The following is a 24,050-nucleotide window of genomic DNA, read 5'->3' on the forward strand; positions in this document are numbered from 1 at the left end:
TTTTGTCCTTCTGGAAAAAGGCAGATAAGCACAATCAAAACACAAAAGCACAAAGGGCACCATGTTGGCAAAGCAGCCTGTTAAAACCAAAGAGCCTGAGAAGGAGGCAATTAATGAAATTCTTTTACACAGGAGACCATCCCATCAGGTCTTGGATGATGGGAACATGAGAAATTCCTCAGTATCCTATGGAAGATGTAAGGTTTAGTCATTAACACCAAAATATAATTTTTTAAGTCACCACAGTAATTTTGCATTTGTAACATAAAAAAAAAAAAGGATAAAATTTAATGAGTGCTTGTTCTTCCAGCGTAGCACTGATGTTTCTGCTCAGGGAAGAGAAACCTGTTCAGAGTTTTGTAGTACAAATATCCACAAATAACGCACTGCAAAATTATAACTGAAAACATTTAGATCCTTCTAGATGACAAAATGACGACACTACCACTGTCTCTTCTGAAATAACTTGTGACCTATGGGCGATGACTGACAACCAGATCCTTTTCTAACTTCAAGTCTAATAAACGAGAGGGCACTGAAGAGATGACAGCTCAGTTAAGCACAGCCAGTCACTGTCAGATAGCAACTTAACCTTTTTAAAGGGTATTATTAAAATATTTTTCATTAATGCTGAAGTATTAATGCCACAACTGCAAGTCTGGCTTCCTAAGAGGAAGAAATATCCATTCAATATAACAGGAGAATGCAAACAGTACTAGATGTCATATGAAATAACATCTACAGATATTACTGACATCTAGAATGGGGGGAGCTGCTTTGCTGCTTTTTTCTCCAAACTATTATTACACAGCAGATTACTTCCTCATGATAACATACTTTTAGGTATGGAGTAAAAAAACTCCACTGATTCAAATAACCTCATTTAATACTGTTGCAACCTGTCAAATATTTTTAGGTACTTCTGTGTTCCTTACTCTGGTATCTGCAGGCCATAAGCTGTCATGTCATGAGCCATTCTGAGGGTAAAAACAAGAGATGCCTGATACCAGTGAGGTCACCCAGAAAGTTTTGTGGGAGACCAAGACTCTGAGCCTCTGTTCTGAGTTCTCAGTTGGTGTCCTAAGCTTGTGCAAACCTTTCTGTATGACATTATAAACTGAAAATACAAAAAATTTACAATCATGCATAAAGTAAAGTTGTTATTTTTTATTATTTGATGTAAATTTTTATATTTTACCAAAGGTACTTCTTTGTTTACAAAGCCAAAAATGTATCTGGTTCACTTGCAAGTCAAATAGAGATTTCAGATGAAAAAGAACATTTTTCATCAACCGGTTACCTGAGTTACAGTGCAATATTTCATTTCAGACAGTATCGCTCTTAAGACTTTTTACAGTAAGAAAGTCAAAACTTAAAATCACTGCTTGTCATAAATTTAAGAATTCTCATGAACCAACAACATGAAGTATCTTACATAATGTATACCATACATTTTTGCTTGCCTCTACAATAAATTAATACCCTGGATTAGCAAAAATATTTACAAAGACAAGATAAAATACAGTATAAAACTTTTTCAAAGATGTATTTCTTCCAAGAAACAGTTTGGTACCAAGAGTGAAATTTCAAGTCTTACAAAATTGCTTCTCACTTAATTAAATTCATGAAGGTAAATAAATAAGATTGAATTATACAAACAAACATCGATATCCTCATATGGGTTTATGCAATAAAGACATGTATCTCTTCCTGGGAGTATCCAAGATCCTTCAGACATCTGAAAGTAAAAAATCAAATTTTTAATATTAATATTTGGAACCCAAAACCCACCACAGACACAGCCGAAGCATAACTACAGCACTACTATGTTGTTTTTATTCAGACATTCACAATGAAGTTTACCTTTGTAAATACATTTAGAAAACGTTTCATGCCCAAGAGCTCATATGTACTACATTATCTTACACAATACTGAAAGAATTTCTAAAAATAAATACAGACATCTATTTCAAGTATCTCAGATTTCTCAGGAGGTAGTATAATTATTGGTCAATTCCACCCTCCACGCATCCGACTTCAGTAGGGCTGCAGAAATGCAACTGATGTCCATATTGGTTCAACATTTTGAAGCTGCGCAAGAGAATGTTAGAGGGCTTTTTATCTTTAAATATATGGCATATAAAATAAGGAAAGTATTAGCTACAGACGTAAATGCATGCATTAATAAAAACTGAGAGAAGTGCTTGTGATAGAACAACTGCTTTGAATTTTACTTTTAATAACTTAATTTGTCAACCTAACATCAACATAGAAAGTTTATTTCTTATTGTAACAACTTCCCAATGAACATCAAATTAAAAGCAGCATTTAAAACCTTGGAGAAAAAAGGTCATTGTTAAAGAGATGCTCTTAGAAAGTTTTGGACAACTTACTAGAGCTCATGAAATTTAAATATTGCTGATATTTACTTCTCTACATACTAAATATACTCCTAAGGTATGATGCCAGGTGTTTTTTTTACATTAGCTTTTTAAAAAATTTAAAAACTTTTCTTACAAAGCAGAAAACGGAAGGCCATTTTTAAAGACTACCAAGTCAGAAACACTATAGCTAGTTAGGTGATCAAATTTTAAAAAATTCCTCAGTCTCTAGTTCATCATTTAAAATACTCACTGTACTCCTTGTTCTGTAAAAGGTGTTGGACCACAGATGCAGATAAGCACTTTGGAGTCTCTTCTGCTTCTTTTCACGAACTCAGAGAGAAGAGATGAAGAAATTTTCCCCTGTTTACCCACCCAGTCCTTTGCTGGTTGTGAAAGTATGAATTGAACCTCAAACCTGGTAAGCAGAAGAATATTTCAGAAATATTGCCTCTGATTAGAAGTCTGCCACACAAAATGCAGATTTTGTTTCCTGAGATTACTTTCTTGTTCTGCTCAGCTCCCACTGGCACAGTATCAAATCTCACAGACATTTAGTTGTTCCTACCAATCAAGTCAATCGAATCACCTCCAGTATTGTGCATTTAATTATTTAACCCAATCTTTCAATCTTAAAAATTTTAGCAGTATATTTCACCTTACAAAGAAAAACAGCTGGTACCAATTAAGATACTAAAGCACAGATTTTATTGTTCTGTTATTCACTTACACAAATGTCAGTGTAGCTCAATACACAAGTAGTGAAATAAGAATGCTTAGCCAAACTTGTGAAAATGTCAGTGCAATTCCATTAAGGAGAAAACAATAGAATTTGTTTAAAAACCCCAGTAACAGCATAGTTATTGAGTAAAAAACAAGCACTTGTGTATCTGAGGCTCCTAGTCAAACGGAGAAAGGGTTTTTACTGTAAATTTGCACAATGTCTAGACTATGAAGTTTTGAATGTGCCAGACATCACCAGGTTATGAAATAATATTGATTTTTCCACTTCAATGTTGTGAAAGAACAAGTGAAATTCATTTTTCATACAATTTCAACTAAGAATTAAGTAAGTATAAACAAAACATACTTCTATCATGCAAAATCTAGGCAGTGACAATTTATCTAGTGACAAAAACATGGGTACTGAAATTAAAAGGCAACCTGATATTCCTATGTCTCCTGACAGAACTGCCTGCTAAACTAAGTTAACATTACATATGTACTAGTGCACTTTAATCCATAATTACATTGTAATTGAGGAAAAAATGCGACAATTAGACAGTAAGTAAAAATGAAAATAACAGGCCTAATTTAAACTTTAAATTTCTAGATAAACTTTGAATTTCTAGATAATAATTTTCTCAACTAAGCGACACCAAAGAGACTTTTCAAGACTCCTCTGTAAATTCAGAATGTTGCTGCAAGGATACACTATCCTTGTCTATCACTTCTGTGCTTCTCTCTGCATATCCGTATTTTCTATTGCTAAGGCTAATTTTCTTCACCTTCAAAAAGTTTCTCAGTTTTAACGATCATCTCATCTAACATACTGTCTCCAACAAGCATTATTAAACACTGTCATATCAAATCCCTGGCTTCCTATGGGACCTACAGAACATAATGACGTAGCCTGCTGCTATGCATCTGTGACCGATATAAGCACATCTTCCACTCCTTAGGTCCCATTAAATTCTTAGCTAAGAGTTTCCAGAATTGGGATCTGTCTTTGTGCTAAAGCTGTATAGTTAGTCTAAGCCCCAAAACTTGTTCTTCTATACAGTGGGATTGTACAAGTTGTTCTCCACAAGACTTTTAAATACCTTTCATCTTTAAGAGCTAATTGCTCTAGCTGGTTTCTCCAAAGTATGTCATCTTCTGTTTTGTTGAAGAAGATCAGCTTCACAGTCCTTAAAAAAATAAATTTAACTGCAGATTGTTTCTGTATTTGAAACACTTGTTAAAGAATCGCAACTTACTGCATTATACTGAAGCCTTTTACTTACATTTTGTTTGTTTTGCAACTCTGCAATCCTCAAATCTTTTTGCTACTAACCCAATATAGTATCTTTCTTGCTGTACCTGCAAGTCTGTTGAACTCGTGACCTCTCTTCTAAATGTCATAACCCTGTCTGCGGTTGCAACCTCTAGTTCAGGAACTGCTGTCCTAAAAAAAATAAAGTCTCTTGAAGTTACTAAGACCTGACTAAGAATACAGTATAGCCTGTCAAGTTTTATCTAGTGGTTTCTCAATATTGTTTGAGCACTACTACTTCAAATAATAGCTGGTATATGAACTATATACACCTTTTTAATATTACATACACCAGCTTGTAGAGGTGAAACTGGAATTTCAAGGTTATGTCAGTAATAATTTCATAAAGATGGAAGCTAAACACATAGGAGTAAGAGAAAATTAACTCATAACTCGAAGAGCAAACTACAGCTCTGTACCAGGTTATCTCACTCCTACTTTATTTGTTGATTTATAAAATCTGTTTACCTGGAAAGCTACTCTTTACAAGCGTTATATTTGCCAGGTTGTTCATGTAAAAAGTAAATGCTCTGTCATTAAGGTCAGTGCTATAATCTCTTCAGCTTTTTTATGTTATAGTGGAGGTAAAACACAGAGACTGACTTTACAAAACAGAATTTACCATTTGATGAAGCCATATAAACCTAACTTCCCCTTTACTGCTAATGACAGACTAATACTCTGGGGACAACTGATATAAGACAGATGATCTGTTGTTAAATGCAAGCAGTTCTTGAACTGCACCCCACAGGGCTTTAAGTTACTGTTGTTTTCTCCACTCAGGCACAGCTCTGAGCAGAGAGAGCATGTTGCTGTGGTGCCAGCAGCAGTAAGTTCAGTGCCGTACTTGCAGGAATCTGGAGCACTGAGATACCTGGCACGGAAACGCATGCAGAACCACATGGGTACCTGTCAGGGCCACCACTGGGGCTGACCTAAGCCTGTTGGTCCTGAACAGCACACAGTCCTGCAATTCCAGTTCCATAACAAGGCACTCCATTACCCAGTGGCCCTTTTACATGTGGCTGACCTTGTTTCTAAGAGACTAGCACTAGACACAGTAAGTTTATATGATGCTGTGCTCAAACTATTAATTCCCATCACACCTCATCCTTTGTACCTTGCAGAGAGCCATCTTTCATGCATGTGTATCACCTACGCTAGGGCTTCTGCAGAGAGTTCATGATCTCCAGCTGTTCTTCAACTGCAATTTAAAAGCCTATATTCTCCCAGCCTGAAGATATCACATTTTTCTGACTTCTAACCTTTTCGCCTTTTGCAGTTTAGTAGCACTTCAAGATAACCAGGAAATCTCTTACAAGCTACATCAGATGCCAAAGATAAGAGATCACCTTCTACTTGAGAAGCACGTTCAGTTTCTGCTGCCAAAATATAAAACTGAGGTATGACCGTTGTATATAATACACATCATCTGTAGTGTTATTGAGAGAAACAAGTTCCAGATGCATTACAACTCAAAATGAGTTACAACGTACAAGCTTTGGAAAACTTGTTTGGTATAGAATAAAACAGCTCCAAATCAGCTATGCTGCCTCTTTAAATACTAAAATCAACTTACTCAGAAGGTAGCATATGCCAAAAATCTAGGTTCCTTACATGCTTCCCAGGGCCCGCTTCCCTGAAAACATGTAAAATAAAGCTTACTTCAAGAACATAACGCTGTCAAAACTGGCATAGTGCACCACAGCGTCAAGTGTTACTAAGGTGGGGGAAAAAAGTCAATAAAAAGTGCAGAGGAAAGCCATGCCTTTTGTTCATTAGGCACAAAGGTAGAAATTGGTTATTTGGAGAATAACGCTTTGAGACACCCTTGCTGATACTCCCCAGTGTAGATAAACATATATGCTGCAGTACTGCTCAGTACTCAGCACTATAAAGAGAACAGAAAACTCCAATACTTGGAATGAACTGGTAACAGTTTTGCTAGAAATGAGGGAGAAAACAGCTAAGAAGAACAGGTGGAGATTTAGATATGATCCCCACCAGTACAGATGAGCTGGTTGAGAGAACAATGACAGAAGTTTAGATAACAAATAAGAAACTTAATCAGCTTTTTGGAAGGAAATAGAGAGAATCTGACATACTGGTAAATACTACAAGGGATGCCGGTTTTCATAAACTCAAAACCTGGTATGCAAGGTCTTATGGAAAGCTATATAGGGAGAGGAGTTAAAGAGATCCTTAGGTGATTTTAACACAGAGGAAGAAGGAAGTAGAAAAAGTTACAAAATCACCTTCAAAACCAGAAAAGCGATGATCAAAGTGGAACACTATATTAAAAGTGAATATGAGAACAGACTGGTAGTTTAAGAACTAAAAGCTGGAGACAAAACAAGATACAACTATCAAGGAGAATTAAGATTAGACTGCAAGCATCCTATACTTACTTGAGAAGAGTGTTAGCCCTCTAGCTAGTATTTAGTGCCTTTGTGCCTCCGTCTTCATTAAGAAATGTATCCATCTGATAGCAGTTATGCACCACCAGTAAAAAGGAGCAAAAATCTCATCTTAAAAAGGAAGACACAGCATAGAGCACCGATATTCTTTTTAAATTAATACTTTCGCCAAATACAATTTGGCCTGTAAGAAAAGAAACAAGACTGAAGGAAGAACATTATGACTTCATGAACAAAAGGATACTGCAGACAGGAAGAGAACAAATCATTCTCCACATTTACCATAGGCAAGATATAACAGACATAAAAGATAATAGGGAGACTTTGGCTAGACAGTAAGAATGGAAATCCAATGATCCAAGCCCATTACACCACAGCAAATGCCGCCAAGGGAAGTTGCAGATTCTCCAGCATTTGCAGTGCAGCCCCAAAGGTTCAGCAGCACTTGCCCAGCACCACAGACAGAGGCTGCTTCTGCACCCTCAGGTGACAAGTCTGTCATTATTCAGATCCTTCCTCAACTTTCTGCAATCTGTGTTCTAGCGTGTGCAATCCAAGTTTACGGCAATCATTACTTTTCATAGTAAGATAATTTTATGCAAATTATATTTATATTGTTTATATATACATATAATCTCATGTATATAAATAATATAAATACATGTATACACACATATATATTAACAATACTCTTGTATTTTCGCAAAAGAGAAAGTGAGGGTTAAAAAGCAAATATAAGGCCAAGAAACTACGTTGCCTAGAGCAGTCAGAAAAACGAAGCTTTAAGTGTCTGCATGTAAACAGAACCTGTACCATATCAAGTCATTCCAGCACCTAACAAGGCTCCATGGCGAAAAGGAAAAATTCGTTTACTTCAGCTAGTAAGAAAACAGATGTTGCTGCATCCTAAGCTAACTGTCAGCATTAAGTTCCCATAAGAAATTGTGCTGAAGAAAATTAAAACAAGCAACTCTGCTCATCTTTCGAGGACAGAGTAGATACAAACACTATCTGTGCAGTAGTAGTCTTTCACACATTATCTACTCTGTTTATGGACAAAATGACAATATTTGCATCTTTTACTATGCTCTCCTTAGTTTTGCTTTCATATTATCACAACTACCTTTATCTGACATACTAGTTTTCCTCTCAAAAAGAAAATAAAATAAATTTATTCCAAATTCACTTAGTAGTGCTTCCCAAGCATTTTGTCAGATGATAGATTTATCTTTTGGATTCACAAAGCCAGCCAGCCACATGTTATTCACTACTGACAATACAGGACACTTTGGAAGAGCCACAGTCTCTCTGCTCACAAAATAGGATTACATGTAATTGCTGAATAATAAACAATACAAGAATAATGTCTGGGTTTAGATTTTTTCCTAGAAACAGATTTCTGCAGTACGTATCATCCTTTTTAGCTTTACTATGAAGACTAGTGTCCAATTAATCTCTCCATGTTGTTTCAAAACATGCTTCATAAAGACATAATGAACCAAAACATCCTGTGCTTATATTGAATAAAACTCAGTATTAGAAATTAATCTCCATTACAAGAGTCCAAATTCAAAGGTACAGGAAAACAGTAGCAAGTGTGTTGAACTGTCCTCTGCAACAGCTTTAAAGAAAGTAGAGTTCAGGCATATTTTTCATTTTTATACTCTCCTAAATTACTATAGTTCACATTGACAAAAACGTAATACACTAAGAAATTCTGCAAGACGTGATTCTAGAGGATGATTTTTGCTAAAAGCAATGCAAGCATACCTCACCTCTATCAAAGTATGCCCCTACAGTAACACTTTGCATTTCCTTTTAAAGTTGAGCTATTGTATACTCTCTTACAGTTGTAAATGGACAATCACATCAAGCAGAAGTACTAGTTCTGGGGTTCTCAAGGACATAAGGGGCCAAAACAACCTGTTCATTTGACCAAGAACAAGTAATGCTTCTTTCTGTTGATTTTACAAGCAGAGTACAGAATGCATATGCAATACACACCTTTTTATGCATCTGCATAATGCTATGCTTACATAAGTCTCACTTTTATGAAAACTAGAACTCATCTGGTAAAAATGTGTTACTGTTGCTTAGCAGGTGAAAACAATATAAAAGTATGCTAGCTATTCTAACAGATGAAAGAGAAGCCATAACTAAACAGTTGTAAGCCTCCTCAGTCCAAAAAACAACTTCTACAGCAAAATATTTCAATACCAAAAAAAGGCACTCAGATGCAAAGCTAGTTAAAAAGAAAAACACACCCAAAAAATCCTTGGTGAGCTCATTTGTATCACAACTAAAATCTAAAATACAAATCAGTCCATTTTGTTGATGGTAGCCAATAACCAAATATGTGTAAGTTCCCTAAGACTCTGACAGACTTTTTCCTAAGCATGACAGCTTTTGGCATAAGTTGAAGAAAAATGCTTTCATACCATTTTATTTTGTTAATTGTTTTATTAACACTGAGGCTCACCCGTTATGTTTCATCCTTCCTACGGATTACTCTAGCTTGGGGTTAAATCATAAGAAGTGTACATACCGGAGGCAACTAACTTCAGTCAGAGCAAAATTCAGCAGTTTAACCATTGGTGTAAAGCCTGTGCCTGCTGCCAATAAAAAGAGATCTTCTGAAGTTTGAACCTGGGACTTCTTGAAGTTACCTTCAGGATTGCTGACAGAAATATAGTCTCCTTTATTAAAAAAAAAATAGAATGGTAAACATTAGTGAGATGAAAACAAGCTAATTAATATTCTGATTTTTTTAAAGGCCCTTTCATATTGCCTTCATCTTTGTAGTATTAGGGTTCCTTTCAGAAGGGTACTATACATTTCACACAAGGATCATCCTTGTTAAAAGAACAGATGTTCAATTAAAATGTCTTGTTTTGATGGATTTTTTTACTGTACAAATACACAAACATTTGCAAAATTAATGTGAAAACTCTACCTCCATATCTGAAACAGAAAAGAAAGTGCATCTTAAGTCTAATAAAATAGACCTAGCTTTCTTTTTTTGAAAGTACAAAAAGTTGTTCTGAGAGTATATACAATCAAAGTGATCAACTATAATGTGTGATACGGTTGACATATCTCAGCTGTTAAACACGAACACATTTGGAAGATCAATCAGGAGGTGTTTATGTAATGGACAACTCCTACTTACTGTGAGGATAAGCCTGTACATTTGGGGCACAGAGAATAAGGTTTAAAAAAAAAGTTATAGGTATGTCGCGATGTGTAAGTAGGTAAACAATAAGAACATCACAATACCCAGACACTGAATATGAAAAGATAAAGCAATTGCTGCAAAACCAAACACAAAAAACCTCAACATATACTTACCAATTTGTAGGTGGTCAAGTGCCTGTGTGAACAGTCCACAGGAATAAATTTTAATCATTAAATATATATGTGCACTGTCATGGCGGGATGGTTCTTTGAAATCCAGTGGGAAAAAAGGCAATACAGGTGTGTATGGTTTCACTGCCTCTGTCCCTAGACAGAAGACAAAAAGGTAGCTGAAATAATATGAAAAGTACTCTACATCCAGCAAATTTACTGCCAACAAATACCAAAATAAACAAACAGTAAATAAATAATCTGTATATCCCATAAAATAACACCATTGCATGCTTTTATGCAAGTATGTTATTTTCCACTGCACCAGTTCTTACTAGAGTAGCCTTCCAGTTCCAATTAAAATCTTCAGGCCACTGCACAGTATGTTGTTTCTACACTACTTAGCAATTCAAAACACTGGAAGAAAAGATCTAGAGTCATCCACAAAGAACATGAAAATCTAAACAGTTGCATTTAATTTCAAGTACCACAGCTTGATTTTTTTCTAAATTAAAATAGCAGATTTTTAGTCCTGCGTGATTATATTTTCTTCCACTATCATTTCAAAAAGCTATTGTATAATGATAGAAAGAAATATTGCAAGAGTTGGACACCAGCAAAGAGGTAGGTGGTGAGGAGGAGGACAAAACAGTTCGCAATTAAAGGATACTTAAAAATTCTTCTGAGAAATCTCTCCACCATGCTTAGTGCAATGCAAGTACAGTGACCAGTATAACCATTAATTTGCAAATTTTTTAAAGTACCCTTAAAAAAATAAAACGGATATTTCTTTGACCTCCCATTATATTTTTTAAGTTCACCTTTTACAAAATTTCGAAGAAGAGCGCTTAAACAATGCTTTGCAAGATGCATTCCTCTTACAACCTCATGTTATCATTTATATTGTGCAACTGGAGTGCAAAGTAATGTTACCACAACTGCTATAAATCCCTCAGAAGAAGAAAAAAAAAGCAAAATTGCAACATTATCCTCCACGTGCCAAAAAAGCTGCAAACTAAAAGGAACTGACTAATCATACGTAACACATACACAATGAGCTTCACCCCCTTCAAAGATGAACAGCACTACTTCAGCAGAGGGAATGTTTTAAAGGGAGACTTGAAAGAAGAGCCGATAAGGTCAACAGTAAATGCCAGCCACCTCGATAGTTAGTTTTCCAGCAATATTAATCCAGTCAGTTCATTATTAAGCACTGGTTGTGATCCTGGAAGCAGAGACCTTCTAACTACAACCAGGGAATTAGTGGCCATGGACTTGGCATTCTCCCAAGACCATGAAAAGGGATTTATGTTAATATATCGATGGCTGCATTCTCAATTTTTCTTACCTGCAATGATTTGTTTGAGGTAAACATGTTGTCCAGTGGGAACACGGAGATGTGTGCTTTTAGGCAACGTTAAACAGAAGAGCTTGGTGTCATGGGTAACTTCCGTTTTAGAAACCAACTTGCATTTTCTGAAGAACAGTCCTAAAAACATGGTTTTACTTGTTACTTCTGTTTCAATCGGTCTTTCTATTCTTATAGATCTTTTAATAAGAGGTAGAGAAAGGAATGTATTTCCCTATATACAGTTATAAAAAGACTATAAACAGATGCTTCTTGTATCATTACTTATAATTATTTTTTTAATTTTGGACTAAGGACTCATTTATAGCCTTACATTAGGCTTATAACAGACTTAATCTGTAAGTTATTAGCTGGGAAGAAGCAGAAAAACACCAAATACCAGCAGAAACCAGAACCCCTGTACTAAATTCACCATACCACTACAACATGAATACATATATACAGCCTAAAACCAGCTTGGTTAATGCAAATGAAACATAAGCTAGGCACAGCACCACAGTCTTCAGTAACAGACTATCTAAACCCACCCAGCATCCCAGATACTTATTGGGCTGACCATCCTGCATTGCTGCAGTTTCACTGCTATTAGCACACCAAGAATTTCTGATACAGCTTTGCACAATTCTTCAGGTACACAATACCAATATTCAAATGCTTACACCTGACAAAATGAAACTAACATCTGTGCCTACATAGGCAATGCAAACTTTAGCATTATCAATAAACATTTCAGACAAAAATTGGTGCCTTTTGGCTAACTGGAAATTACGAACTCCAGTTATATGTTCACTTGCTTACTTAAATCAACTACAATGTCATACCTACAGTTGTATCAACAAAAATTTGTGCTGTTTTGGAGGTGAGAACATGGGTTTCAAATACAGTGCTTTTCAACCTCTGCATCAACTAAGTGCAGGGCAAAAGGTAACTGAGAAAAAGAAAGCCTTAAAAAAAATTTTTAAAAAAATCACTATGCAAGGTCTGCATTTCCACCAATTTTTTTCAAGAAACTAAGAAAGAAATCAGGGAAAGAACACTGATAATCCGAATAACTATGAAAAACCCACCCTTGGGGATTAAAAAAAAAAGACGACAAAGGGAAGGAACACCCTGGAATATTTAGCTTTGCTCAGGGACAAAGGGGAAAAACTATAGCAGTTTCACCAATACTTTATGGAAGTTTAAAGCAGTGTGTTTTTCCTATACCCAGAATAGGGTCAGAGCAAGATAAGCCATTTACTCTGCCTCTACTATGACAGGAGCAATAACCTATCCCTTACCCTGGAAATGATCTCTGTGGCAAAGCACTCAGTGTAAGGCTGGCCAGACCTCCACCAGTTTTAACTAAGCAGCCATCCTGATCTATGTAATCTGCATCATTACATCATTTCACGGTCTAAGAGAGGATTTGAAAATACAACAAAATAGAAGGCTATGCCCTGCTGATTACAGCCAGAAACTGCAGAACACAAGTAGGGGTAAAGCATCAAGGAAGAAGCACTTCAAAGAACAAAGGGCAGGGATGCAAAAACAACCTCTTAGTAGCTTTCATTCTGGAGAGAAACAGACTTACAAAGGTTAATTTAGCAACAAATGTAAAATATAGGAAGGTATTCCTCAACTTTCAACTATAATATTCCATTAACTGACATAGGCCTGTTGTCATTCACAGAATCACTAAGGTTGGAAAAGACCTGTAAGATCATCAAGTCCAACCATCAACTAACACCACCATGCCCATTAAACCATGTCCCACAATGCCATGTCCACACATTCCTTGAACACCTCCAGGGAGGGTGACTCCACCACTTCCCTGCGCAGCTTATTCCAGTGCTTCACCACTCTCTCAGTAAAGAACTTTTTCCTAATATCCAGCCTGAACCTCCCCTGGCGCAACTTGAGGCCATTCCCTCTTGTCCTGTCACTAGTCACTTGGGAGAAGAGACCAACACCCACCTCTCTGCAACCCCCTTTCAGGTAACTGTAGAGAGCGATGAGGTCTCCCCTCAGCCTCCTCTTCTCCAGGCTGAACAACACCAGTTCCCTCAGCCGCTCCTCATAAGACTTGTGCTCCAGACCCCTCATCAGCTCTGTCACCCTTCTCTGGACACGGTCCAGCACCTCAATGTCCTTCTTGTAGTGAGGGACCCAAAAGCAAACACAGGATTCGAGGTGCAGCCTCATCAGTGCCGAGTACAGGGGCACGATCACCTCCCTACTCCTGCTGGCCACACTATTTCTGATACAGGCCAGGATGCCGTTGGCCTTCTTGGCCACCTGGGCACACTGCTGGCTCATATTCATCCGGCTGTCAATCAACACCCCCAGGTCCTTTTCTGCGGGGCAGCTTTCCAGCCACTCATCCCCCAGCCTGTAGCGTTGCATGGGGTTGTTGTGACCCAAGTGCAGGACCCGGCACTTGGCCTTGTTGAACCTCATACAATTGGCCTCGGCCCATCGATCCAGCCTGTCCAGATCCCTCTGCAGAGCCTTCCGACCCTCGAGCAGATCAACACTTCCTCCCAACTTGGTGTCGTCTGCAAACTTGCTGAGGGTGCACTCTATCCCCTCATCCAGATCACCGATAAATATATTAAACGAGACCGGCCCCAAAACTGAGCCCTGGGGGACTCCGCTTGTGACCAGGCGCCAACTGGATTTCACTCCATTCACCACCACTCTCTGGGCTCAGCCGTCCAGCCAGTTTTTTACCCAGCGAAGAGTGCACCTAAGCCACGATTCACCAGCTTCTCCAGGAGAATACTGTGGGAGACAGTGTCGAAGGCTTTACTAAAGTCCAGGTAGACAACACCCACAGCCTTTCCCTCATCCCCTAGGCGGGTCACCTGGTCATAGAAGGAGATCAGGTTGGTCAAGCAGGACCTGCCCTTCATGAACCCGTGCTGGCTGGGCCTGATCCCTTGGTTATCCTGCACATGACCTGTGAGCACCCTCAAGATGAATCTCTCCATAATCTTCCCCAGCACCGAGGTCAGGCTGACAGGCCTGTAGTTCCCCGGATCCTCCTTCTGGCCCTTCATGTAGATGGGCGTCACGTTGGCAAGCCTCTAGCCATCTGGGACCTCCCCTGTTAAGCAGGACTGTTGATAAATGATGGAGAGCGGCTTGGCAAGCTCCTCCGCCAGCTCCCTCAGTACCCTTGGGTGGATCCCATCAGGCCCAATAGACTTGTGAGTGTCCAGGTGGCATAGCAGGTCATTAACTGCTTCCTCCTGGATCACGGGGAGTTTATTTTGCTCTCCATCCTTGTCTTCCAGCTCAGGGAGCTGAATACCCTGAGGATACCTGGTGTGGCTATTAAAGACTGAGGCAAAGAAGGCATTAAGTACCTCAGCCTTTTCCTCATCCTTGGTGATGATGTTCCCTCCCGCATCCAGTAAAGGATGGAGATTCTCCTTGGCTCTCTTTTTGTTGTTAATGTATTTATAGAAGCATTTTTTGTTATTCCTTTCGACCGTGGCCAGATTGAGCTCTACCTGGGCTTTTGGCTTCCTAAATCCCTCTCTGCATGACCTAATGAGGTCCTTGTATTCTTCTTCACTTGCCTGCCCCTTCTTCCAAAGGTGATAAACTCTCCTTTTTTTCCTGAATCCCAGCAAAAGCTCCTTGTTCAGCCAGGCCGGTTGTCTTCCCCGCCGGCTCTTCTTACGGCACATGGGGACTGCCTGCTCCTGTGCCTTCAAGATTTCCTTCCTGAAGAAGGTCCAGCCTTCCTGGACCCCTTTGCCCTTCAAGACTGTCTCCCAAGGGACCCTCTCAACCAGTGTCCTGAACAGGCTGAAGTCTGCCCTCCGGAAGTCCATCATAGTGGTATTAGTCATTGCCACCATAGGTTAGTATTTGACTACTTGACACTACTAGGTATCCCAGCTTTCCTAAAATACTGATGGGAATAACAATTGCTGTATAAGGCAAGTGACAGCATATTGTAGAAATCTAAATACAAAACTAGCAGTGTAAATTGAAGATCACCAGAAGTCATTTTTCCTCTTCTACCTTTAGAAGAGCATTTTTCAGCTAAGCCTTTGTTTCAGCACTGCAGTGTTTTAGCTCTAACCTGTAATATCAGCGTGGTGACAGTACCGCAGTGCCTAAACAGGTCTGTAACTTAGGAGAAATTTCATGGACTGTAAGATATTGGAAGTTCAGCCCAGCAAAGAATTAAAAAAAAAAAAAAAGGCAAGTAAGCAACAAAACTCCACGAGCAGCACTACCTAAACTTCATACTTCCAAAACAAGCCAAAGACAAGACAGAAAGAAGAAGCCTCTTCCCTACAATAATCCCACCATGTCATTTATCATTTTCAATGTAAAATTTGTAACCAGTCCCAGTGAATATTTTCATGTAAAGCCTCTCAAAATTTGACAGGTTCATGTATGAGAATACTTGAGCATGACACCTTTCTAACAATACTTTCTGCGTTGAAGCAATGTTTCTTCTCCCCTCTTTTTCTCATGTTATTGAAAAACACTCAAGTCACTACCATAAATAGCTGGGCTACTTACAAAACAGGATGAGATGCAAAGGACGCAAGCTGCAACTCAGGAAATTCCAACTAGGCATCACCATGAGGATGGTCTGGTCAAACTCTGGGGCAGGCTGCCCAGAATCTCTGTCCTTGGAGATATTCAAACCTCGACTGGACAGCTTTGAGCAGGAAGTTAGACCAGATGACTTTCAGAGGTCCCTTTCAACTAAGTTAGTCTATGATTCTAATATTTCTTTAGGTCTTAATAGTTAGAATTAGAAGCACCTTGATCTTTTGTATTTTGCCACTGCACCAGCAGATGCTTCTTTACTTCCTGACTTTAATCACATGCTGATTCTCTTTTGAACAAGAAAGGACTACCAGAAAATCTGTACTAAGTGTATAGCACTTAAATGTGGCCTAAATCCTGAACTCAGCCAAAATTCTCTCTCGAGTCAACACAACAACTCTTATTAAGCAAGTCTTGCCTGACAGAGGGCTTATGCAAGTTTCCAGTGAAGTCTTCATTAAATGCAAGACAAAATGTAAAGGAAATTCTAGGCATTGCTGCAGCTCAAGTGACCACTGCCATTGCTTCCTTGCTCTTACCTCCAACAGCACCACTAAAGGGAAGCCCAAGTCAGTAAGGCTAGCTGAACTTTATTCTTAATTATGGGTACAGTTTGAGAACAAACACCAGTTGCTGGACTTAAAAAAAAAAAAAAACAACAAGGCTTGAGAGGGTCTCAGTAAGCTAGCCTGTCCATTCTCCTTCCCCAGAATTCTCCAAGAGTCATTTAAGGACCGCTTTGAGTATTTCAGTAATTTCATCTCATGAATTTTCATTTTCCAAGTAACTTATCTGTACTGCAGTTTCCTTACAGCAGCATTATTACCCCAAACATTTTGCTATTCCCAGATATTCTGGATTAAAAACAGAGCCAGAGAGATCAAGACAGCTGGAGACTAGTTACAGAGTGGTCTGCAACAGTGCAGTCAATTGCTGCCTGAAGGAACAGCCATCACTATTACCACTCCCTTCTTCAGTAAGTACAGGATCACAACCTGTCGATTCAACCACAACAGAAACAAAAGAATTTTAAACAGAGAAAAGCTTTCAAACAAACAATATTTATCCACAAAATGCTTAAAAGTTAAGGGTTTAAACAAGATGTTGCGGCTCAGCCATGCTTCTTTCTAATCGGCTTTATTTCCAAGGGTATAAATAAATTCTGCTAGAACAGTCAAACATCTAAATACATGTAGTTATGCCTGGAAATATACATTCAGGTTACTAAATCTCAGCTGCACATGCAATTTGTGCACTGACTAAATTAGCATCAAATTCATTACATACCACTATTGCCACAGTAGGTGGCCATGGCATTTTTCTGCATACACTTGTTTTCTTAAATTATTCAAATACCTACTAGTGGGTTATCCACTATAAATGCCTACAGAGACATGATGTAAAGCCTCTGACATGGAATAAATCCTTCTTTATTAATATTTTCTCGCATCTTTTATTTAACATCCTACAAACTGCTTATTTTGAATTAGCAAACATTTCAGATGTACCAAAAAAAATGCCTACAGCCCTGAAAAATGAAAGGCAGTAATTCCATTTCATACCAATCTTGAAGCAAAACATCAGCAGCACTCCAGCTATCTAAAAGAAATTTTATAAAAAGTTTATTGTAATTTGTTTTTCTACCATTCGTTTGAAAAACCGTACATACTAAGATTATAAAGTACAGTATACAAATAAATATGCAAAGATTGCTGTAGATTTAATTCTGCGGACTTAAGAATTACTTGAAAGGATATGGGAGGTTGGTAATGTAGCCCACAATACTGATCAGCTAATACTCTTCCAGATACTTGAGAGTGGAGAGGAGAAGTTAAAAAACTGATTCATCAACTGATTCACTGTTTCCTGACAGTTTTCTGACCTTTCCAACCTGACAAATTCCAACCTTTTCCACATGTAACAAACTCATCTTTACCTCACCCTTTTTCTTTTTAATTTGCCATACAGAACTTGTGTCCCGGTTCACTCAATCTGATTTTTTTAAACCAGAGATCTTTCTAGGTCTAAGAAAACTCCTAAGTTAGGTTGTCCTCTTTGCTATATTAAATACAATTAGTTCATTATCAGTGGCCCCAGTAAAATCTGGAGCCACAAGCAAGAACAATTGGCAATGCAGAAGAGCCTTTCAACAAGAGAACACCAGCCTCTAGTAGCAAGCTGAAGGAGAACAGTTGCTTTCAGCAACCCATGAAGCCAAGGTAAGTAACTGTCAGATGCTAAAGACATACAATTTTCTACCATACATAAGCAAAAGGCACTACTCTCTCAATTTTGGAGCATGATGCAAGTGCCCAGCAGCAAATCCTGATTTTCAATGTAGAGAAAGTAATCAGTGAGGATGCTACATTTGATCAAACTTTCTACAGACATTGAGTGTCAGCGTCACAGCTCCTGATGTCTTTGCAGAGAAGCCACCCCTGAAGCCCCCCCACCGCTACCAAAACCTTGCCACGTAAACCCTATACAATCACAGGCTAGAGACATCCCTCTCTAAACTGACCTTCCTTCTCTGCTGGAAGCAAAAACTACAGCACCTTGATCCATATGCATAAGAAAAGAGTTTTATTAACAAAACTGCTACACAGATAATGATAGCTTCTGGAGAGTATCCTCCTCTTCCCTACCGTGTTCTTCCTCATTATGAAAGGGATTTTAATTTAAGAATTTTTCCTTGAATGAAGTTTCTTGCTTTTCTTCAATTAAGACTTAAGTGACAATTCTTATTTCTTACTTGTTAGCCATAATCCTAGTAATGCTATGGCAGCAACCTTAGCCTGTTTGCTTGGGATACAGTTTCAAAGTATAAAAGCCACATCCCTCCACTGCCCCTCCATCTCTTGCAGCGAAGTTCCACTCCACGCCCAGCAAGCATGTACTACCCAACAGTGTCCATCAGCCAGCTGAAAGTTAATCCTTATTTTGTTCAGGTTACTTGATTACCAAGCCTCAACTACTGTTAGTGCCAACATGATGGATATTAGACCACACAGCTGAAGGAAGGTGGCTTCCTGGCAGCAGCCCAGTCTTGGAGTTAAGACAACCACGAACCCTTAATGCTGACCATCAATTTATCAGTACCCTCAAATGCTTCAGTTAGTTACTAGGTTTCACAAGCTAGCTCCTATTATCCAAAGAGGTCAGCCATGCTCTTCCCAGATGGTGTCCCTCCCTTCCCAAAATAACACGGAATCAATGCCTTCTAAACTTTCCCTGGTTATGCAGTAAATAGCACACTGTCACAGCGCAAGTCTGGCTTATACACCTCAAGTGCTGCGTCAGCATTCTGCTCCGTTCTATTACTTCCAACAGAAAAAGTCTAATGATCTTCCACTTAACGTGGCTAAAACCACTACACGAAACTATGAATCACAGAATCACAGAATCACTACGGTTGGAAAAGACCTGTAAGATCATCAAGTCCAACCTGGAAAAAACAAAACAAAACAAAACAAAACCAAAAACCCACCACACAACAACAACAAGCCACAACCCACCCAACACCACACAGCACCATGTCCATCAAGCTACATCCCACAATGCCACATCCACACGCTCCTTGAATATCTCCAGGGAGGGTGACTCTACCACCTCCCTGGGCAGCCTATTCCAATGTTTCACTACTCTCTCATTCTCCCATTTCAGTCCTCGGAGGCAACATCACCTTGATTCTTTACTGAACCCTCTTAAGCATCTGCCCATAGTTGCACACAACTGCCAATAGTTGCACACTCTTTAGGAGAGGAGTTGGTAATTAGGTTACTTTCCAAAACAGGGGTCTGAGTAGAAGTTCAGAATCGCACTCAGAAGGAAGAAGTAGAGTTTATTCTCCGTGGGAAAAAATACACACACACCACCCATAAGTCACCCCTACTAACATGTCATTATTTACTTGCATACGGCTACTGCTTTTATATACATAGCCATTCTAAAACATTTTCTGAACTGGCATGCTAAGTACTTAATTTTTCCCTTAAATTTCATTTTTACTGTGTAGAAACAAATTTCAGGACAAAGATATTTGGTATTATCACATACAGCCCCAACATCAGTTGCTTATTCTATTGGCTAAAGCTGCTAAGAAACCAGAAAATATGTAAAAAATTGTGCTTGATTCAAACAATTCAAAGTTTCACTTTCTGTTGATCACAACTACCATTGTACAGCTTGTAAAGCCTTAGATACACAGAAATACTTCTTTATGTACATGCAATGTTTTCTTATTTCATTCAGAGCAAGAAGTTTTTTGAAGGGACATCATGAGCAGATTTATACGCAACAATGAAATTTAAGTGGTCAGCAGCGAACATCTTTTTTTAATTTGGCAGAATTCAGTTTTTCCACAAAAACAACTAGCACACTAATACAGAAAAATCAAAGTCAAAAGATCCGTTTTTAGCAACTAACATGAACAAAGATAGCTGAAATTCAAGTTCAATTTTTGTTTGTAAATAATTCCATAGAAAAAGCTAACTTTTAAACATTTTTCCAGTTGGTGTCTTTTTAAACAATCTTTGATAAACTGCAGGTCTATGTAACGGTATTACAGTGCTTGCCTGTCACCTCCAAGACTTGGCTGCAATTCCACGTTGATACAGAGGCATGATATGCAGTGGTGATCACAACCTGTCCCCTCATGAGTGGGCTTCCTTACCTTACTTCCCAGAAGAGGCGCCTACGAGAAAATCATGTCTTAATATCTACAAGAAAAACTGCACTCTGTCACTGCACTGTGTGGCTTTGTTTTTTTAAAATGAGAAAGTTCTACCTTTTTTTAATACTGCATTTAAATTTCACAGGATGCTGGCACTACAACCATTAGTTTTTGTTTATGCTTCCTAATGAACAGTTTCATAATAGCTAGCTAAGACTAATGTCACCAACTTCCCTACACTGACAATCTAATTACACTGAATTGTGCTTTCTATGCAATACTGTTGGGTATAAATAATTATTCCTCCAGAAAACTAAGCACTTAATCCTTCTTAAGGAGCAGAAGCAGTATTGAATATTCCTCTGAATCTACTGATAGACCCTAAGATACAGTGTAGTTCCCTGAAATTACATTACAATTTTTAAAAAATCCCCCTCAACTTTGAAGAAATTCCACAATTTTGTGATTTCTTCCCAATTAACTAACAGATACACTGGCCAAAACATTAGTCTAAACTCAACAGGAATTTGAGAGTCCGTAGGCAATGTATCTGGGAGTATGACTTTCCCAGCTTAAGGGGAAAAAAGTAGGAACTTATGCTAACTGTTTCTTCATAGCATAAAGTTATCACAGGCTTCCAGTATCACCTCTGCATTAAGTCACTGCCTCTGAAGAAGAGCTTCACCGCTTTTTTGTAGTCATAAAAATAAAGATTAAATAACTTAAAAGTATAGGGACTTGGGGGGGTGTGGTGGTCACACACATAGCCCGTTTACAAACTCATGAATGCTGTCGTATCAACAAGTAATAACAACATAAAAATCAAGTATAGTTTTCAAGTGTTAATCCTGCCTGGTTTTCAGCCCTTCTTCCTGTGCTTTGAATACAATGGAAAAGTTTGAAATTATCAATACACAAGGAAATACTACAGGAAAAACTCAAAGACAAGAAAAATCTAAGGAATTAAACATCTGTGCTCCCATAAGCACTTACTGTTCACAGACTCAGAATAACCTTGCCACCAAACTGGAAGTGTGGAAACATTCTGAGTAAAATGATTACTTTTACTAGAAAGTGTCAGTAACTTAGCAAAAGAACTATGAATACACAAAAACTGAATGAAATAAATATAAAACAGATATAACAAGATAACATAACCACTTTCCAATCTGCTCCCAGATTTTCAGGTACTTTCAAGAAGTGGAAATTATCAGTTACACTGTCTTCAAACAATACTCTCATCAGAAATAAAAGGTAATGCTGAGAGTAAGCAGTGGAAGATACATAAATCCAAGCAAAAAAAAATCAGAGTATTTAAGGCAACGCATCTGTGCTACCCTATATATAGTGCTGCATAGAAATACCAGATATAAAACTATAAAATAGCTTTAACTAGCCAGTTGAGGTCTTGGAAGCAAAGTAGCTCTCACAAGGAACTACTTCAGTTGCTGGAGTGTGTCCAGAGAAGGGCGACGAAGCTGGTGAGAGGTCTGAAGCACAAGTCTCATGAGGAGTGGCTGAGGGAACTGGAGTTGTTTCAGTCTGCAGAAGAGGAGGCTGAGAGGAGATCTTATCGCTCTCTACAATTACCTGAAAGGGGGTTGCAGAGAGGTGGGTGTTGGTCTCGTCTCCCAAGTGACTAGCGACAGGACAAGAGGAAACGGCCTCAAGTTGTGCCAGGGGAGGTTCAGGCTGGATGTTAGGAAAAATTTCTGTACCGAGAGAGTCGTGAAACACTGGAACAGGCTGCCCAGGGAGGTGGTGGAGTCACCATCCCTGGAGGTGTTCAAGGAACATGTGGAGGTGGCATTGTGGGACATGGTTTAGTAGGCATGGTGGTGTTGGGTTGATGGTTGGACTTGATGATCTTACAGGTCTTTTCCAACCTTAGTGATTCTGTGATACTGCTTCTGCTGCTCACACTCAAATCCCAGTATACCTTATGCCAGCTGTTCCACATGCTCTTTCCAGCCATGATAAAGTTTGAGGAACCCTACTTCTCAATGAAACAGGGCTAAGTTACTTCGTTTACAGCACAGACATCGCTGGGGGTTTTTAATAGCAACCGATATATCATGTAAGTACAGCTATTTCCAAAGCTAGTACTTCCTTCCTCCACCCTGTTTATAGTCCTTGCTGATCCTTGTCTCATCACAGCTACACAGTAGCATAGTGTAAGTGGCTAAGTATCTATAGCAAATCAGACTCTGGTCAGCAGCATACACATTTATGCTATCTTTACTGCAGGATTTACTTGTGCTTTACTAGTACTTGACATGTTCTGCCTGTGTTGAAAGCACTCCTAGTGTGGGCACAGGTAAATAGGCAAACCGCACGGGTACTACCTTGATAATACTACTATCCCAGCATGCAAAATAAACTAAAGTGTAAGTAGTATTAAGGAGAACTTCTATATCTGCAACACACTTCATACTAAGCGTTTCTGCAGTTTATCAAAGAACAATCTAATCTTCTCTTCAAAGATCTATTTAACTTCATATATAAAATGCATCGATTCATTTATGAGGTCAGAATTACTTACCAGGCTGGAAGTCTTGGTTATTTTATTTCCAGAATAAAGTTATTTTGCTTCAGAAAAAGTAGGTTTGCATACAAAACCAACTGCACACCCAATAAAGACAAGGAAATTACCTAGAATTGTTAATTACTATTTCTGTGCTCACATTGTGCAAGGTATGAGTTTCTTCACCCGTAATATTATTTTGCTCCCACAGAAGTGGAAGCAAAACTGAAAACTGCAGTTTAGAATAAGGGAGCACAATTCTAAGCAGAAACAGAGAGGGGCTACTTAAGACTAAACTGAGTGAAGAGAAGCCTCCAACATGTAGATTTTATGGCCGAGCGGAAAGCACAGGGCTGGAATAAAGGAAAGACATCTAGGGCTGAACATTCTTCCTCTATAAACCTTCCGGCATGTTCAATTTTAAATTTGGGGGTTTTAAAATTAAAAAAACCTACAGAACAAAAGTTTCTGGAGTAGGGATTCAAAACCCATAGTTATCAATATATTTGCTAGATTTGTCACCTCTGTAATCAGGGAACTGGAGAAACTCAGGCTTAGCAAGCCCTTTAACTTAAGTTTTCTGGAGATTCAATTTAAACTGGTCTGAACTCAGTCAGTCAGTGATCCATAATAAAGTTATCCAATACCTATAACACTTCTCTGCATAATATGATAAACGCTATGTTGGAGACTGACTTAGAAAAAACTGCAGAATCATCATCTAGGAAGCACTGGTTACTAATGGTC

The 24,050-nt window shown here is 38.5% G+C and overlaps 1 protein-coding gene across 1 annotated transcript in view; it reads right to left on the bottom strand.

Annotated features, from left to right (window-relative positions):
• Nucleotides 1-1,224: 1,224 nt before the first annotated feature.
• LOC104256404 (cytochrome b5 reductase 4) overlaps nucleotides 1,225-24,050 on the bottom strand; it is a 43,316-nt gene continuing 20,490 nt past the window's right edge. Inside the window, exons 11-16 of the mRNA XM_059829174.1 lie at nucleotides 11,527-11,667; nucleotides 10,182-10,334; nucleotides 9,379-9,529; nucleotides 4,205-4,291; nucleotides 2,635-2,799; nucleotides 1,225-1,738 (exon numbers count right to left, since the gene is read on the bottom strand). Of these exons, the coding sequence (XP_059685157.1) occupies nucleotides 1,684-1,738; nucleotides 2,635-2,799; nucleotides 4,205-4,291; nucleotides 9,379-9,529; nucleotides 10,182-10,334; nucleotides 11,527-11,667 (752 nt within the window). The 3' untranslated portion in view covers nucleotides 1,225-1,683. The remainder of the gene's footprint in view (nucleotides 1,739-2,634; nucleotides 2,800-4,204; nucleotides 4,292-9,378; nucleotides 9,530-10,181; nucleotides 10,335-11,526; nucleotides 11,668-24,050) is intronic.

Source organism: Gavia stellata, chromosome 2 (assembly GCF_030936135.1).
Source record: "Gavia stellata isolate bGavSte3 chromosome 2, bGavSte3.hap2, whole genome shotgun sequence".
Classification (NCBI taxonomy): Eukaryota; Metazoa; Chordata; class Aves; order Gaviiformes; family Gaviidae; genus Gavia; species Gavia stellata.